The sequence below is a fragment of the Corythoichthys intestinalis genome, chromosome 1, assembly GCF_030265065.1.
Source record: "Corythoichthys intestinalis isolate RoL2023-P3 chromosome 1, ASM3026506v1, whole genome shotgun sequence".
Taxonomy (NCBI): Eukaryota; Metazoa; Chordata; class Actinopteri; order Syngnathiformes; family Syngnathidae; genus Corythoichthys; species Corythoichthys intestinalis.
In genome coordinates this window covers 46,424,164-46,443,109 of record NC_080395.1, presented here as the reverse complement: position 1 = coordinate 46,443,109, position 18,946 = coordinate 46,424,164, and the positions used below count along the sequence as shown (strand labels likewise).

Here is an 18,946-nt window from a genome sequence, read left to right as displayed (position 1 = left end):
CCTTCAATGACAAACACATTGGAGCATTATCACCACATCCTGTTCTGGAGCAGGGAAGTCAGTTGTTACCCAAAACTGTATTTTGCATTGTCAACTCTTTAGACAGCGACAACAAGGGGAAGCGTTGTCAAGTTTTCAACTCTGGAAGGCATTTTCAGCCCCTCAAAACGCTGTCACCGTGTAAACAATAGGGCTCTCTCTGGCAAAGTTTTTGCGTTGTCACCCCGTTGCCGTTGTCGTGTAAACGGCTCCTAAGTCAACAACTGGTTGTGACTTAAACTTGCACTTTTACCACTTTAAAGGAAACCTCAGACTTTACGACTTGTAGCCTCTAATAAGACACAACTGTTCTTTTTTACTAAAATATGTTATTAAAAACACAAAATATTGCCATTGATTTAAAAATCTATTATATTTAGTACAGGTTTTGACCTACGGAGGGCGCCATGTTTTAGGGATGCTCGGGATTGTCATGGTCACTTGACGAATACTACCGGGTTACTCCAATTCCTTCCACGCAGCTAGACGTCCAACGCATGCGTTCATCGGTTAAAAGTGTCGAGTACTTACTATTTGTTTTTTTGATTGAGTGTTTTATTACCTTTTCATTGCCTCAAAATACTTTTTGTATGTGTTTCCCTCTCATACTTTCAAGCATAGTGTTTTTTTGTGGTAGCTTTAAAGCAGATTGTTGATCTGTTGACCACATTAGTCAGGTAGCATATTTAAACCACCCTTATTTGATATTACTAAGTTGAAGTATTTTCTTAAGGCATCTTTAGTATGTTCTGTTTGTGTGCATTCAAACAAAACAAGCTGAAAGCACACAGACTTTGGGTGTCAAATTCACCTCTTGAAGATGTTTCACCGGTGTAGCACATTTTGGCAGAACTGCGTTTTTTTTTTCTACTCTCGTCACGTCTCATCCAGTCTTTCCAGTTCATTTTGCTTTTGCTGCTAGTTTTGTGAAATATCCACAGTGCTGTCATGCACATTCATGTTCCTCTCGGGTTCAAATTGAAAGGGTTGAAAAGATGACATATTTATGTCGCTAGAGTCATACTCTGGAAGCCCGGCAGCGTAACCATGTGACGTCACCGCCAGGCGATGTCGACAACAATGGCGACCTAATAGTTAAACTAATTTTACAAATTGTATAAAAACGAAAACATCAAGAGGGATTTCAATATCAAATTATTTTAACTCACAATGTTTATCTTTTAACAACTACCAGTCTTTCTGTCCGTGGGTCCCTTTAAGGATTTAAAGTCTATGCATTGCTTGATAGGGTATATCATCTTCAACATAAATGAGTTGGAGTTTGGTGTCATACCCACGTATATGTAAAGGAAGAAAAATAATGCTAGTAAAACAGTTACGTGTATTTTAGATACAGTTTTTCTAATTGAAATCGTATGCAAGGAATGCTCCAAGTTCCAATTTTCAAACAGAGGGTGAAAATAAATGATGGAATTCCTCACATTCCATGAGGCTACTCTCTCGTATTAAAACAAGCTGCGCTCCCTGATGCCTGATATAAAAAGAACACCATCAGAAAGAATAATAGAAGCCAGGCCTAGTAGAAACATGCTAATTTTAACATCCGCTCGCAAGATGCAAGGATGTTGGTCTAGAAAAAAGAAAAAAGCTATTGAAATCATTCGCAGCTAGTGAGTTAAAATGTCAAAAAACAATCTGACCTTCTGTATTACTTAATTTAAAACTTAAAAAATGTCATATTTGACTACCGGTAATGTGTTATACAAAAATGTTCTCTGCCCTGAATTTGATTTTCATTTGCATAGTCAATGGAAAAACAAAAAGGTCCGCTTGTGTTCAACATTATCAAAAGGTTTCATGTAGAGCTGTGGTAAGAGTTGTCAATAGTTTCCCTCAATATCAGTTTTAAACTTTACAACACAAAAGGAAGGAACTCCTCCACTGAGGTCAGGATAACTATCTAATTTGAATCTGAGCAGAAGCTGCCAAATGTGGAAAGACAGCAAGTAAAAGAAAAAAGCAAAACCCAAATGTTCTCAATGATTAACAATGGAAATTGCTAGAGAAATGTAAAAAGACATACAAAATTATTCAGAGTGCATAAGTGAATAATCCTTCCAGTCAAGCCAAGCCATTATTTCAACATCTCTTTGTTATTATGCCTATAAAAGAAAAAACAAGACCAAATAAGGGATAACATTAAATTTTGAGAAAACAACACATTACTGCACTTTAAGAAATGGCACTCATGAAATAAATCTAGAAAAAATAATTTTAAAAAAACAGATCTACTACTTTTACATTAGATTTTAATTTAATAATAAGTATTTCAGGTAGTTTTACTGCAAAAGCCCTAGATTATTTGAAGTTCTTTCAAATACAACCTATATTGTTTAAAATTGAACATCAGAACCAGTATATTGACATCAGCAGTATACCAAATTATATCAAAAAATTAATTCAATTTGTTATAGAAGTGTGCATAAACGGCAGTTAGCAAGGAGGGAAAAAAATGATTAAAGGTCAAATGCATTTTTTTTTTTACCGGATAACTTGTTTGTGGGTGTGCCAAGTGAGCCAGCAGCACAAAACAAACCCTCTTTGAGATTTTGGAACAAAGATCCAATTCATGATGCTCTCAGACGATAAAGGGTTGCATGGACTCTGCAACAACTAATTGAGATTCGTGCAAGGCATTTATTAACTTCTTCACATTTCCACATTGGACCTGTATTATGTTGATTCTGTTAAAGATCACAGTAGTATGTGGTTAATTTGCTTGCAGGCATAAGTCCTTCATGATTACAAGTTACATAAGAAATTCCTCAATTCAGACCAGAAGATAGCAGTTCAGAATACATGAATTACACAACACTCACTTGATTTTCATTCATTTCTTCTTGAATTATACAAGAAAATCCCTATCCCAACGTGAAGATTGACTGAACACTTAAAGCCCCAGAACTGGAATTCTGACATGACCCAGGACAGCGCGCACATGTCAAAAAAGTCATACAGGATGACTGGATGTGTGTAGCACACCTGTTTGGAAACAAATGCATCAGCTTAGCATAAAAATGTGATGTCAAACACTCTAGTAGACAAAAATAGATTAAAAAGTGACTCTACTCCTCTAATGAAGCCAGGGACATTTTGTCCCGAGCACAAAAAAAAAAAAAAAAGTCATTGGCACCGTCAGCTGACATTGTTAATGAGGACACTGCCTTGGTCGCAGTGATATTATTTGTTCTGTTTAGCTACAGTAGCCAATAGGGATACAGCGATACAGTTAGGTAACGGTTCGGTACGATCTTCGATACGAGGGACACGATTTTCGATTCGATTCAGTACATTTAATGCTGTGAAACAAAAAATACAATTGTTTTTTTTTTTGTTTTTTTTATATTGCTAACAAGCAAAAATAATAACGCCATCGTATACACATGGATTATAGAGCATAATATTTATGTGCTTACTTTTTACTGATCTGAAGAAATTTTGTATAAAAGTTCTGAGAACAATCTTTAGTGTTTGTAAAGTGAGACGGGGCACACTGTTGATTGCTACTGCTCTCTTAGCAGGTATGTTTACCACATGATCAAAACATCCTATTAGTGGTCCGAGTCCATCTGTGTTACGTACTGAATTAACAGAATTTGCAGCATTATCCATAGTCACTGGTATGGATTGATTTGGCCTGCTTGACTTTCATTCTGTCATGGTGTTTTTTAACTCATTGATGTAGTATATGGACTGCGCGTCCCATCATCACTCTGGGACTTGGGGGTGGGGGGGTCTAACGTAGCATATCTAGGTTGCTATTTGATGATATCTAGTGGGTGCGCGCGAGTGTTGTCGGGCATTAAAAAACCAAAGAAGTCACGTCTGTTCATTAGTGCACAACACCAGCATTTGACAATCACCTTTCATAAACAAGACGAGTTTGAAGCATAGCGCTCTTAATTTGCCACTCATTGCTCATTATGTAACCGTGAGATCGCTCTCAGTGTCGTCCCGGGTTGTCCAGCTATTATCAAAGCGAGGTTATTCGTAGCAGCAAAGTCGGCAACAATATATTTGCACACTTTGTTGTACGTATCCGTAAATACAGTCTTTGTTAAATATGTATGAGTGGGGATAGCATATCAGCTCACCCAAAATGCTGCCAAACAACGGATCTGAACGATATTGAAAGTTGAAGTTTCTGTCTTTCTTCACGAGCAATTTTAGCGAGAAAGACGACAAAAATAAATTCGGAAAATACATTTTGGGAGCATTTCATTTGGATCGAATGTTTTTGCGTACTGAATCGAAGAGGGCGTATCGAACAGTTCAATATAAAACCGAGTATTGTTGCATCCTTAGTAGCCATTAATGATGACTGATTGACTCATTCGCTTCCATCGACAACAATATACACTACCTCTTATCCGTTTTAAAAGATTTAAAGGGTTGAATGATGTATCATAAATGTCTTGTGAATCCAGTACACCACAGTGGGATGCTAGAACTCACAAGCATGGTCACTATTGCAAAATGGAAACTGGCAGCGCATACGTTTTTTTTAAAGACCCAGTCGAATGTAATTTTTTTGTAGAAATATTCAAACGTGCAAAATGTATATGTAAATAAATGAATATGTAAATAAATCTGAATTTAATTTACAAGGTCTCTGATATAATACTTGTGTGATAATGAACGTGTACCTCTGATGCTAAGCTAAAAGTAAAAAAAACAGGTTAATTGCATCCAAATACAGTCATTTTACACTCCGAGGATTAAAGTTAATTCAGAAAAACTAGCTGGTATTTTCTGCCTGAGACACCAGGACAGCTCATGCACGTAGCCATGCACGGTCAACAGGGGGAGATTCGTGATGCAGCGTCATTTTGAGGCGAATCTACCACTTGTAGAAATCCGTTGACGGAACCTGCTTGCATAGAATTCTGAGCTATCATGGCAGAATGGATGGTTGTCTTGATAACAAGAAAAAAAAAAAATTATGCACTACTTTTGCAAGAGTAAATCAGAAAATCCAGAATGTTCCTTTGATTGCAGAAAATATGACAGTAACAACTAGAGATGTCCCGATCGATCAGCATCCCAATCGATCGGGTCCGATCAAGTATCGGAATCGGCAAAAAAATATCGGCCATGCCTTTTTTTAATATATATATATTTTTTAATTAAATCGTTTTCTAATTGTATTTAAGGTTACAGACATAATATGTTACACTCATCCAGAGTCTTTAGTTTAGGCTTAAGGTAGGGTTATCAAATTTATTCCGATAACGGCAGTAATTAATTTTTTTATAAATGTATAATATTATATAATATTATAATATTTAACGCAATTAATGCATGCACTGCACGAACCATTCACGCATTGTCGCGCTCAATCTGTAATGGCGCCGTTTTACCTATATTGAGGGATAAAAGCCAGCGTAAAAAGAGAAGAGTGAATTTTGGCAGCCTTTGGAGCCTTTTTTTAATTGGCTAAAACCTTACAATCCCTCTCCCTACGATTAGAAATATCATGGAAAGCAATGTGGGGAAGTAAGGTAGCAATTGATCTTTTTCTTAACACCTTATGTTATTTCCGAACGCAGAGAAGATATATCAATTGGTAGCACTACGCACAGTCATGGTTCCACTTCCCATCATGCATTTGAGCATGGCTACAGTATCATTTACTGAAAGCTCAACAAATACACTAGATGGTAATATTTAGTCACAATATACAAAGTCACAAGTCTTTCTATCCGTGGATCCCTCTCACAGAAAGAATGTTAATAATGTAAATGCCATCTTGAGGATTTATTGTCACAATAAACAAATACAGTACTTAGTGTATGTTGAATGTATATATTCGTCCGAGTTTTATTCATTTTTTTCTTAATGCACTGCCAAAATGTATATGATCGGGAAAAATTATCGGGAATGATTGGAATTGAATCGGGAGCAAAAAAAAAGCAATCGGATCGGGAAAAATCGGGATCGGCAGATACTCAAACTAAAACGATCGGGATCGGACCGAAAGCAAAAAAACATGATCGGAACAACAGTAACAACACTTTCAGCATATCACTGAAGACCAACTAGTGGATGCGAAGTCAACAACTTGATGTAACATCCAGTCCTACATACGAAGTTAATCCGTTCCAGGACCTTGTTTGTAAGTCGAAATGGTCGTATGTCGAGCAGGATTTTCCCATAGGAATACATTATAATTCCATTAATTTGTTCCACAGCCCAAAAACCTGCACTAAATCCTTAAAAAATACTGCTGGTGCTATTACAAATGGCAATTACACGTAGCAAAACAAATAAATTATAAATCAAAATTGGAATAATATAATAAAAAGAATAATAATAATTCCTGTAATAGTGTAACGAATCGGGTTCTAATAAGGCGGACGTTTTTTTGTGTACCTGAACGCACCGCGGGGCTGACGTGCCTGGACCGGTGAGCTTGAGTTTCACTTTCACTTTGAATGTTCTCTTGAGAACACCGTCAATTGCGGCAGACAGCAAGCGTTTTGTGTTGAATAAGTTGTGAAAGAAATGATGAAAACGTGGCGAAGCTGGCGATTTCTTTGGAGATGTTACCACAATAAGAATTGTCAGCTTAACTTATAAAGACTGGCGAACGATGGTCGGAGGAGGACCGTGGAGATGTATTGTTGAGCCATTTCACGGATGCCCACCCCACGCTCATATTTTTCTGTCATTTGCATCTTCATTTAGAAGGTAAGCATCAACTTTTTCCTTGTTTCACCACCTGTACCAACCTTTTCTGAAACCTGTGTTGATTTGTCACACAAGAAAATCCGCCGTGCATTCGTCTGCGGTGCTGCCATTGTCGTCGTATTTCGAGCATGTCGTCGGATGTAGAAACAAATGGCGAGTCAAATTTTACGTCGGATGTCAAAAAGTTCGTGTGTCGAAGCGATCGTATGTAGAGGTACCACTGTATTGACAAATACAAGACTCGTCTTAAATGTTCGCTCACATTTATTTGAGATTTAACTCATTCAATGCCACTGGTGAGAAAACATGTCAACAAGAATCTAAACATTGAGTTTCTACAACAGCAGTCTCTTTAACTACCTTCTTTAGCCTATTGTCTACCATTTACTGTGATAACACTATATAACCAAAAGTATTTGCTCACCCATCCAAATGATCAGAATCAGGTGTCCCAACCACTTGGCCTGGCCACAAATGTATAGAATCAAGCAACTAGGTCCGTAGACTGTTTTAACAAACATTTGTGAAAGAATGGGTCGCTCTCAGGAGCTCAGTGAATTCCAGCGTGGAACTGTCATAGGAGCTACCTGTGCAACAAATCCAGTTGTGAAATTTCCTTGCATCTAAATATTCCACTGTCAACCGTCAGGTTTATTATAATAAAATGGACGAGTTTGGTTTGGTACGCCATGTAAACTGAGGGGTCAGCAGATGCTGATGCACATAGTGCAAAGAGGTCACAGACTTTTCGCACAGGCAACTGCCACTAGTGCTGCAACGATTAACTCGAGTAACTCGATTAGAAAAAAAGCATCGAATCAAATTTTGCTGCTTCAAGTATTTGTTTAATTAGAGTGGCGTTGTACTGGTTTGTTTTGAAAGTTTTTGCATTTAGCTTGATTGATTTGGGTGGATAAAGTGCTCTTTAGAGGCAACAGTGAATATGACATTACTCATTTAACCTGGCTGAATCCAACTGCTCCCTGTTAAGACCAAAATAAGGTAAGTTTTTCTTTGAGTTAATACGTTTTTTATGCATTCGTAATTCGGTTTATAGGTATACTTAGCCGTTTTTTGTGGGAATATGTGTTTGAACGACTTGTTAAGAGCATTGTAGTTAAAAAAAAAAAAAAGTTTGCATTTTATCGTATTTAAGCTAGCAGACTTTTGGTGTGCAAGTTAGCCAATTGTTCTCTTGTTGTACTAAGATCCTCATTTATTTTTATTTTATTTCATCCCGTTTGAGGCTAAGCTCAGGTATTTTAATTTATTTTGTAAATGAAAGTACAATTCTCGAATTTAATGCTCTTTTGAATTTGCCATCTTGAAATGTTCCTAATCCGAATACTCGATTATTCGAACTAACTAGTCGATAGATTAATCGACTACTAATATTGTGTATATGTCAAAAGCCATTTTAAATGCACGGCTGGTAGTGATCATTTCTTCAACGTACCACTGTAGTCGTTAGAGGAGCACGATAATTATCGGTCCGATAATAGGTATTATGACGTCATCCCAATAAATCCGATAACATTATATATTATCGGGCCTATATTCTTGGCACGGTGTCGGATTGGAATGTGTGCATTTGGTTCCACTTCTGTTTTGCCAGTATGCAAAGTTTTTTTTTTTTACTGTTGTAGAGGCCGTATTTTTCCTTCAAGTTATAAACCTTATCGTGGCAATTAGCAAATGTTTGCATTTAACAGTGTTATGTTTCCAAGTTCTTGAGAGGCATTTTGGTTATTGATAGGCTTGATGTTCTATAATGGCCAGGTTAAAAAAGTTCTTTCATGGACCAAGACGACAAAAGTCTCCTCTCCTGTTGCACCAAATGTTTTATCTGCTGACAAAGCACAATACCTGTTGGGTTTATGTTTGTTTTAGATCAGTGCTCATTGTTCAGGGGAATGCATCGTCAATGATATTGACCGATTGATTGTGATTGACTCAAATTATATTTATTTGAAAAAATTACCTTATTGGCCCGAATATAAGATGGCTCTGATTATAAGACGACCCCTTCTTTTTCAAGACTCAAGTTTGAAAAAAGACTTTTTGAACACCAAATTAATTTTTGATACAGAAAATAATGACAGTGCATCTGAAAAAAAAATGATTATAACAATATATTTGAGAGAAAAAGCATGTTGCTTTGCCTCATTCAAATCTTAATATCTGAACATTTAAATGTGCAAACTAAAGTGCAATCACATTCATAAATGAATGGCTTCTGGTTTTTGAAATGTAAATAAACCAATCTATTGTGATAAAACAACAAAATTGCAATAACTGCATTAACCCTAAAATTGAGGTCTAACTGTAACTGTAGTCTTAAACCAAATCTGAATAAGGAAAAACACTGCAGTAAAATAATGCAAACTGGTTAAACTTGAGAGTAGCTGAGATCTCTCATGACATAACATTACTCCTCAAGTTCAGCATTCGCTTCAATGATATCTGGCGCCATCTAGCGTTGTCAATGGGTTTAATGTCTAGACCCCGAATATAAGACGACTCCCACTTTTTCAGTCTTATTTCAATGCAAAAAACACCATCTTATATTCGGGCCAATACGGTAATATGGGCACTTTATTTGAAGTCAAAACTGTTCTTGTCTTTGTTTTGTTCATTATATGTATAATGTTCATGTCATCATGAAAATTCTGGTTCGGTCAAAGGCAAATCTATGCTGAAACAACTGCTAGGATTTTTGACCTATAAGTGTTCAAAAACTCAGGTGAACATACATTTACAAAATTATATATAATATTATCGGTTATCGTATCAGCCTAGAGGAGCAGGAAGTTATCGATATCGGTTTTAAAAAATGGATATCGTGCACTCCTAGTAGTCATGTATTGAAACGGTTGAATATACTGCATTTTTTTCTGTCCTGAAGTCAAAAGGAACAAGTGGAGCTGTAGCACAACAAGGGGAAACTTCCTGTCCTAGCACAAATCAACATTGGAGAGGGTGAAAAAAGGAAAGAGGACTGAATGCCTTTATTCACAGCTGTGAATGTTGCAGCTATCGTGGAAAAATAAAGTGCAGCTCTCTTCCGCAAAAACAAACACATGACAACAAATCATCAAGTGCATTTGCAGCAGAATATAAATAGATAAAAAAAAAAAGTCGGCAGGACTCAAAAAATCTGCAAGAAGTTATCAAAACATGCTTTTATATCGTAGAATGATGAACCCGCACACGTCAATAGACCTATTTTTTATGACAAACTGTTGCTTTTGTGCAGCCCCTAAACTGCTGTGAATACATTGCTGCCCCTTCTTTTCCACGTCTGACAACAACCCACAGCGGACAGGATGTGACTCATTTTGGATTCGTGGAGATTCCACTGGTTTCCACAAAAACGCAAGATCACTCTGTAAAATGCTGGTTCCCCGGGAGGATAATCGGCAGTGAGCGGGTTAACGAGGAATATCCGAAGTGCCCCTAAAACGCCTGTTAGCATTGCGGCTAACACGGTGCTAGTCGCCAAGCTCTGTGGCATCAACATCATCACAGAGTGAGAGGCGGCTTGGCCACAAAAGCTCACTTGACACACTTACCGGCTTTTTCCTGATCGTATCCCACAACAACAAAGTAGTCGGCCAATCTAGCCATGTCTGCCGCTTTTCCCGAGCTGTGCCAACACAATTCAGCATTTTTCCTGCTTCCAAAGCACAGCCATTTTTGACAGAAGGGACGTCAGTGCGCATGCGCGGAAGACACCGACCCGACCATGGGCGTGGGCCACCCGGTTTACAAATACGTACTGTACAACATTACCGTGGTATGGTATCGTGTGAATTTTTTCAAATTGTGTAAAAATACGTATTCATACTTTCAAGTGACTTCTATGGTTTTTACGCATAGAATGTGCTGAAATAAAGCTGTATGACCCAATTGTTTACAAATACAAACTGCCTTGGTCCCAAGAGTGTGTTTCCAGTCCACATGTCAAAAACTAAAAAAAAAAAAAATAATTCCTTCATAAAGTAAAACCTGTTATTTTCAAATGCCAATTTTTGTTTAGACACAAACAAAAATTAGCAAAAACTTTTTTTGCAAAAATTTACAAAAATCAGGACATTTTTTAAATCGTGGTGTTGAAATCAGATTTAGACAATTTCAAATTAAGTTATCTTGACACGTCTAGCCAATTGTGAAAATATTTTCCAATTATTTTAATGATTCAAAAATGGTAAATGGTGTTATACTTATATAGCGCTTTTCCACCTTTCAAGGCGCTCAATGTCATTCAATCGATTGTGACTCCTCTATTAATTGGAAATTGGAAATTGTTTATTGTCATCATCATCGGTATCATTGACAGTTACAAGATAGCATTGTGATAAGATTAACCCGAAGAATCCCGAAGAAAAGACAAGGGCTGAAGGGAGAAACCTGGGCTTATTAAATCCCGTCCCCATTAAGCCAAAGGATGCACATCATTGCATGATAGAGTAGGCATTTCACATTGTGGTACAAGTACAGTATTTTCCAAAGTACTTAGTGACCAGTTAAGCAGTTCCATTATACAAAATTTGTTACGGATTTAACCAAGACTCGACAGCATTCGTGTATGTCAGCAGATGGAATGTTCAGTCTTTGCGATTAACGAGTATACTACTGTTTTGTGGATCCTATCAGCATGGGCGGGGTCGACTTTTGTGGAAAGGGGGGCAAAACATGTTGATGACCCCGAAACGCAGTGTCAGCAATAAAATATAAAATATAATAAAATAAAAGATATATGCTCGGATCGTAGCTTAGCCCATCCTTGTACATACTGGCATCCCAGCTGGGTGTATGTGTGTGCGTGCGTGTGTAGAGCACGCACATTTTTCTGTCTTACTCAGTGGAGAGGTAGACTCCGCATCCTTTTTGACTGAATATTCCAGCCAGAATCTGTCCTCAGGTGGTTTTGGCTAACCAAAGCAAATGGCTGTCTCTAAAGTGCTAGCCACATGATGTGTTAGAAAAATAATTTTGACCCGTTATTAAAAAAAAAAAAAAAAAAAAAAAAAGAAATTGTTCATTTGATTCATTTGTTTTGTTTTATTGCTTTACAACTTTTATATACAACATTTTACCGGCAAAGTCTTAATTTTAAATTCATTTATAGGAAAGTCAATTACATGCAATGACATTTTCGGGCACCAAGGGGGGCTATGCACCCCTCTTCCCCCTTAATGTCCGCGTATGCTTATCAGCACTACAAATTTTGCCCAAATTGTCCTACTTCTATGCCTAGCAGTGTACTGAAATGTCGTAAAGTAGTAGGAATGCAAATCACTTGTCTACTGTGCTGCCCTGCGTTAGTTTCTTCACAAACAAAATATTCTCTCTCCTGTTAAAATTAGATACATATCATACTTGAATCAGGTGGGTTTTTGGTAGAGATGGGTTTTGTTTAACTTGTATTTGTATTGATTTCATTTAATCAGATCAGTTTAGAGTCCACGGTAATACGTTGGGGTTTTGGGGGTTTTTCTTGCTCTTTGGGAGGTTCAGACCAGAGGATGTTGTAATTGTCTGTCAACTGCAGCCTGTGAAGGCCTTTGACACATTTGTTGTTGATTAACGGCTATATACTGTAAATAAAAAGCACTTGACTATGCTCAAAATTACCCATCCCTGAAATCACTGACATTGCTTGGATTTTGCTTTAAAAATTTTATTTATCCTAACTGTAATTTATTTACCTTTCTGCATAGATGGCGCCTTCACAGATGTACAAGAGACTCATGATGTGAACACCCCATACCATCAGGAGATGCTAGCTTTGGAACTTTGCACTGATGACAATTTGGATGGTTCTTTTCTCTTTGGCCTGAGGATATGATGGCTATGTTTCCCAGAAACAATTTGTAATATGCACCCATCAGAGCCCACCACAACTTTCCACTTTGCATTAGCCCATTTCAAATGAGATACAGTATTTAAGTGTGCACAATAATCTTGTTTATTTATTTATTTATTTTTAATGCAGCAGCGCCTGAGGAATCGAATGTCACGGCCATTTAACGCCGGTTTTCGGCGTTGACACTGCAGTGGGACGATTCACCTGATTTTCAGGATCTTTCGATGATATGACATGATGAAATCCCTTAATTGCTTGCAATTGTGCATTCAAAATTGTTATTGTGTGCCCCATTCTCACTTATGAACAACTGAACTTTTTTTGCATATACGTTGCAGACATCAAATTTGCACCCTAAAACAATAATATAATTTTTTTCGCGCATTCAATTAAAAAAGGCTAACAAGGATCGGTAAACTAATGTCTATTTTTTTGTTTTGAAATACAGTGAAGTACACTATGTACTATCAGCTTTTCCACAATTTTTTTTAGTCCTGTATTCCTGCAGCCAACTTAAAGTTTGGCCCCAAAAAAATGAAACATGAAGAAACATTTTTGAACCTGAGCCAAAACATGAGGAAATCCACACCGGGTGTTTAGTGTAGTGCGGGTCATCACAAAGGAATTATACAAAAATCCCGGCAAGTAACACGTGTTTGTAAGTTAATCAATTGAAATCATGAATCACCTATCAAAAGTCTGCCTTAGGGCTCCGTGCGTACCTTTTCCTGACACACGCGGGTGTTATTACAAACATTTCCTGACACAAAAACCCGTAAAAGATGGCACAAGCTATGTCACTCATCATACGATTGCCCAAAAGATCCTTTATAAGGAGACAGAGAGAAAGCTAGAGTCGTCATTTCACAATTCCAATTGTTGTGTTCCTGTAAATAGATCACTTGGGAGCAACTGTCATTACTGGTTAACAACACATGTGCTTGGTATTTATGTGTTTTCGTTCTTTTAAAAATGCTCCAATCGAGTGACAGACATAAAGCTCTGAATAGCAAACAGAAGGTTCCCTTTGCCACATCCTAAACAATATGATTCATTACTCTATTTATTTATAGAATTCTTGGATGTGGAATGAATGTGAAGAAGTTTATGTGTTATTAAGAAAACATGTTGCAACACATTTCCCCAGTCGCTATCCAAACTGAAAGGGAAATCCAAACTGAAAGTATGACTCGGTTACGAACCATAAAATGAATTTATAGTACACCAGGACATTTCGGAATTTCTGCATTGTTAAAAATGATAGCAATACAAGGATAAAAAAAAACAACAACAAAAAACACAAGTACTTATCAACCGAGTAATTGTGCATGTGTGCATGTGCACGTTTTCTGTCATTAGTTTATATTTATAATTCCCACTCAATTGTATATACACTAAATGTGTTAGGTGTTATTAGAGTATATCTTACAATAATATTGTTTTAAGAAATCTTGTTAGATTGACATATAAATGGCAATACATTCATATTCTACTCCGTTCTATTCAGTATTCACTGATGGATTACTGTGCATTTGCCAAAGCTTTTCTAAAAGCAACAAATCAGCCAATTATTTCAGACATGTCTGAACCAATATTGTTCAGGTAGTTTTTTTTCTTTAGATAATTGTAAAATTCCACCTCGCTCAGTCAGCACGGTCAAATAAATCAAGGCACGAGGCGAGATATTTACCTTGCACAAACAAATACCTTGAGTGTACTGGATTTACAGCCAAGCATATTTACCATGTTTAATAGCTTGAACAATGTGTTTCTCATTGAAAAATGCCAAATTCATCATGCAGACATGGAACTTCACTGTGTCAGGGAGTGGCATGTTCAATGGTACAGTTTCATTTGAAAAAATAATAAATTTAAGGATGTAATTTATAAATTGACTTTTTACTTTATTTTTCCTACTATTGAATAAATGTTCAACTGTTCAAGTATTGCGCTGCTGGGAGTGGGGGGGGGGGGGGGGGGTGAAGGATGAGAGTCAGTCAATGAGCCCCTCCCACCTCCTGTATAAAGGCTCCAAGTCTGGTGTGTGTAGCTATTAGCAGAGTGACACAGCTGCCTTACACGACCAGTGGCAATATTCCCCAAACTTGTGGAATACTCGTCAGAAAAAGAACCACTTTTGTCATCCAAGAGAGAATTACAGGTATGTTCACTTCCGTTTGCCCTTTCTATAATTTCTGGGGACCTTTATGTGATTGTTTTTCCTCCAGCTGATGGCTTTATCCTTGGTTTCTTTTTTGAGGTCAGGGCACAAGTGTATAGAGAAGGACAGGTTATCTGTCTGATTATATAAGCAGTTCAGCTCTTAATGTGCATGTGTGCGTCTGTGGCGGAACCTCCTCCGAGGTGTACCGCAGCTCACAGTTTGAAAAGATGACAGAGCATTTTAATCGCTTGTAAATTGCATTTCCGAGCTGCTGTTTTAGGGTTATTGCGCCAAGTCTATTTTGGTAGTTTCTATTGGTGGACAGCGTCCTTCACATTATTGGCCAGGGGCCCAAAGCATGGTTGAAGGTTTACTTAACTGAGGAAAATGTGACCCTAGCTTAACTTCTCAAATAAATGAATGATGAGTGTAAATAACTTGGCTTTTGGACTCTTGTGCAAGCGTTACTATTTGACTGTAGTACAGGAGAGTATGAAATTGTTACAAATGACTAACTGGCTGCTTCCTTGCTTATGCAGGAGGAAAAATGAAAGTCATCTTCCAGGCCTTCCTCTATTGCTGCCTGGTGGCCACAGCGGCACATTGTGTGGAACTTGAAGTGAATCCCAAGTTAAAAAAGAGGTGAGTGGATTCCACCGTCTTCCAGACGACAGTTGTCGGTGTGATCTTCCTTTAAGACTAACGGATGTTTACCCTCACTCGTTCAGACTAAGCATATGGCTCGGGAGCAGACTCAGACGGGATCTGAGCAGCGAGTCTGTGAATGCTGAGCACTTTGTCAGGCAAGATGACAGCAGGGAAAGCGTGCTGCCACATTCCAGGTACGTACCTTTACTTGGACGCTTTTATCAGAGAAATAAGCATCTCGACTCATTCTTCTCCTCCTTCTCCTACAGCACTGAAACCAACGTGCGAACCAAAAGGTCAAAAAATTCCACCAACCAGTCCAGAAGGCAGGGTTGTTCTCTGGGGACCTGCTCAGTGCACGACCTGGCACACCGCCTGCAACTCTACAACAATAAACTCAACACCGCACCACCGGTCAAGATAAGCCCTCATGGATACGGCCGCAGACGTCGCTCCGTACCAGACCGCGGAGTCACGCTGAGGTTGGAGCATGGCACGCTCAGGCCCGTTTGGAGATCCACAGACTCACAAGTTCACAAGCTGGAGGCCCTGCTGCGACAGACATGAAGGGGACTTTTGCCAAAAAGACCAGCGAAAAGCCGAATAAGTCTCAGATTTGCCGAGTATTGGAAGGATCGATTCGTCTGAGCGTGACTGGCTGCACTGAGTTTTCTTCAAGAGCTGGGCCTCGCCACTTGTTAATGCAGAGCCAGAAAACGACTGAGAACAGACGACTGCAAACACTGGACAGAACGGTGCAGTGCAACCGTGGGCGCCGCTCTTCGGGAACCCAAAGAGCGTCGGTTGCTACCAAAGTGAATGGACTCATCCTCTGGTGTAAACTCTCTTAAGTGCTATCCTGCGAGGATAAAAAGCTGCAAGCACTTTTCCATTGAACTCTGATACCAAACTAGGAGAAAGACTCCTAAATCGAGTTTTGGGCACTGTAGAAAGTAAAAGAAATGCCTTGGTCCATAATGGATTGAAATATACTTGAATTGTTATTTGTACAAAAACATGTGCAATCTATGTTTTTTTTATTGGAGATACTGTACTTGTATATAGGAATTCATTTATTTAATATGATATAGTTACATCTAAATACACATAGAGCTATTTTTGTACAGAAAGGAATATATGGTATATGGGCATTGTATTTGTCATTATTCTGTGGTAGTGGGATGATTTGTTATATTATCTATTTGCAAATGTTATCTATTTTATTTGTGTTCAACAATAATATTTTCATGTAATAAACATTTTGCAAAGCAAACCTTGACCTTGTCCAGACTTCCTTTTGCTCCCGGCTGCCGTAAATTCCAGTACGAGCTTCGCGGCGGCGGTCTATTGTCTGGAATGGAGCAAGACAGGCAGCACCTGGTCTCTGTTAAGTGATCTCTCATTAGAGTCTCCTCTCGTCTCACTACATTCCCTCACTTATGACCTCCCACCTCCTTTAAGAAAGGGCAGACAGGGCACGAGGCGCATTCCTGCTTGATTCGGCTCATATTTGTCCACTAAGATGTCTTGCTTTAACTTGATCTGGATTCATTGGGAAAAGATGCTTGGAACAGATGGAGAAGGATGTGCCGGTGTGACGGGGGGCTCTGACATTCCCACCGGAGCAAAATGCTCATCGTTCCATTCATTTTCGAGCAGCCAAAGACTGCAGATCTCATTTATTATTGACTTTCACGCATTTGTATCAATCCAGACACAGTGCGGTCGGCCAAAAAATTGTTCCAGTGAGGGTCACTTACTGTAAAATGATCAGGAAACATCCTAAAAACAAGTCAATAGACTGCAGTTCAACATATCATTGGCATATTTGGAAGATGTCAGTAAGCAAGAATGACTAAAAACACTTTATTTTTTAAGTGCGCCGACTGGCAGCGATCATTCGCAGCCAGCCTCTCCCTGTTAAAATTGGATGTCTAACGCTGTCAATGGCAGCCGCTGAGTTATTTTGTAAAATGAGTTCAGCAATTATGCGTTAACACAGAGCGGTTCAGTAGTGGTTGTCAGGGACAATGATTCCCTGAAGATATTAATTCATTCTAACATCCTAGTAACATCACTTCCATTGTCAAGTATATTTGTGAAATTAAGACAAGCTTGGAAACAATTCCACTGCCACACAACTCCCAGCAGATGTCAGCAATCTACCATTAGGTTCCTGGAAGAAATGGTGGCATTTTGGTCAAATCAACCCATATTGTACACTGATTATTAAAGAATGGAAAAAGGTAGAATCAAACTTTTTTTTTTTTTTTTTTTTACCTTTAAGAGACAATAGCGTTATATTTCTTGGTATATTTGGTGTTTCTACACTCATAGAACAAAATATTCTCAGAGATCTCTGAAAACTGACAAACCCTGGCAGTAGTGAAGCCCACCATGTTTTTGGAAAATGAAATTAATACAAACAAAATAATAGGTTGGCAAGAATTTTGAAATTAAGACTGTAATGTGTTACGACAGTATTCATTACAACACTTAAGGGTAGTCTTACAGGAAGGCACAGCGCAATGGCAGAGAGTTGCCCCCCAGGCTTATAAAGCACTGTGGGTGGACCCTGTACTTGACCAAAATATTCTATGGGACTTCAGCATTTGCCCCTGAAAATTGGCAAACCCCTGCCATTAGCCCACTAAGTTTTTGAAAAAGTAAAATAAATAAGTACAAATAAAAATGTTAGGTTGACAGGAATTTTGAAATGAAGACTATAATGTGTTATTATTAGCCATTTGTTAACAACACATACAGTCTTACAAAAAAGGCAGTCTTAAAATCCAGTTATTAAAAAAAGAAAAATACAATAGAATTCAGTGCAATGGCAGAGAGCTGCCCGCCAGGCTATTAAAGCACGCGGAAGGACCTTAGACTTTAAATTAATTAAATTAATGCCAGATTTCCAGTTCAAGTTGATTGGATGTCTATCGCCGTCAATGGCGGTGAATGGGTCAAATGCTCGTGTCAAATGATTAGATGGTTTTAACGCTTTGGCTACCATTGACTGCAAGGCTGGCCCAGCCTATACGCAGACTATGCAGCTGCTTAGGGTCCCTGACCACTAGGGGGCCCCCAATCTGGCAACCTCATTTTATACTTTGTTAATAAAGCATCGTGAAAAATGTGGCGCGCATTGCTGTTTATTTATGCAAACATTCATTTTCTTGTCATTACAATCTGGCAACCTGGGGAGTGACATTGAACCTGCTTTGCGATGATTGGTGCTCAAACTTGCTTGGAAAATAGATGCACGAATATGCTGAAGAGAATTCATCCCTCTGGAGCAGAGAAACGAAAAATCTGATTAATATACAAAATATGGATGTATGGGTTGGATTTCATATATGGGTTTCACAGTACACTTTGACAAAATGGTGAGCCAAAAATATTGGCCCCTTGGCATTATTTTGCTTAGGGCCCCTAAATGGCCTGGGCCGGCCCTGATTGACTGCGATGGATGTCCAATCCATTTCAACAGGCATCACTGCCAACCCTCCCAATTT

The 18,946-nt window shown here is 38.4% G+C and overlaps 2 protein-coding genes across 4 annotated transcripts in view; one reads left to right on the top strand and one right to left on the bottom strand.

Annotated features, from left to right (window-relative positions):
- sbf2 (SET binding factor 2) overlaps positions 1 to 10,486 on the bottom strand; it is a 143,013-nt gene extending 132,527 nt beyond the window's left edge. For both annotated transcript variants that reach the window (XM_057859758.1, XM_057859839.1), the window contains exon 1: positions 10,323 to 10,486. In XM_057859758.1, the coding sequence (XP_057715741.1) occupies positions 10,323 to 10,377 (55 nt within the window). In that variant the 5' untranslated portion in view covers positions 10,378 to 10,486. The remainder of the gene's footprint in view (positions 1 to 10,322) is intronic.
- Positions 10,487 to 14,686: 4,200 nt separating this feature from the next.
- adma (adrenomedullin a) lies at positions 14,687 to 16,711 on the top strand. Of its 2 annotated transcripts, XM_057846811.1 has the most exons (4): positions 14,687 to 14,780; positions 15,323 to 15,425; positions 15,512 to 15,625; positions 15,701 to 16,708. In XM_057846811.1, exons 2-4 carry the CDS (start codon positions 15,331 to 15,333, stop codon positions 15,996 to 15,998), a joined length of 507 nt encoding a protein of 168 aa, XP_057702794.1. In that variant the 5' UTR covers positions 14,687 to 14,780; positions 15,323 to 15,330; the 3' UTR covers positions 15,999 to 16,708. The 2 variants fall into 2 exon arrangements, with proteins under 2 accessions (XP_057702794.1, XP_057702786.1); XM_057846803.1 differs by having other exon boundaries at positions 15,512 to 16,711.
- Positions 16,712 to 18,946: the final 2,235 nt, after the last annotated feature.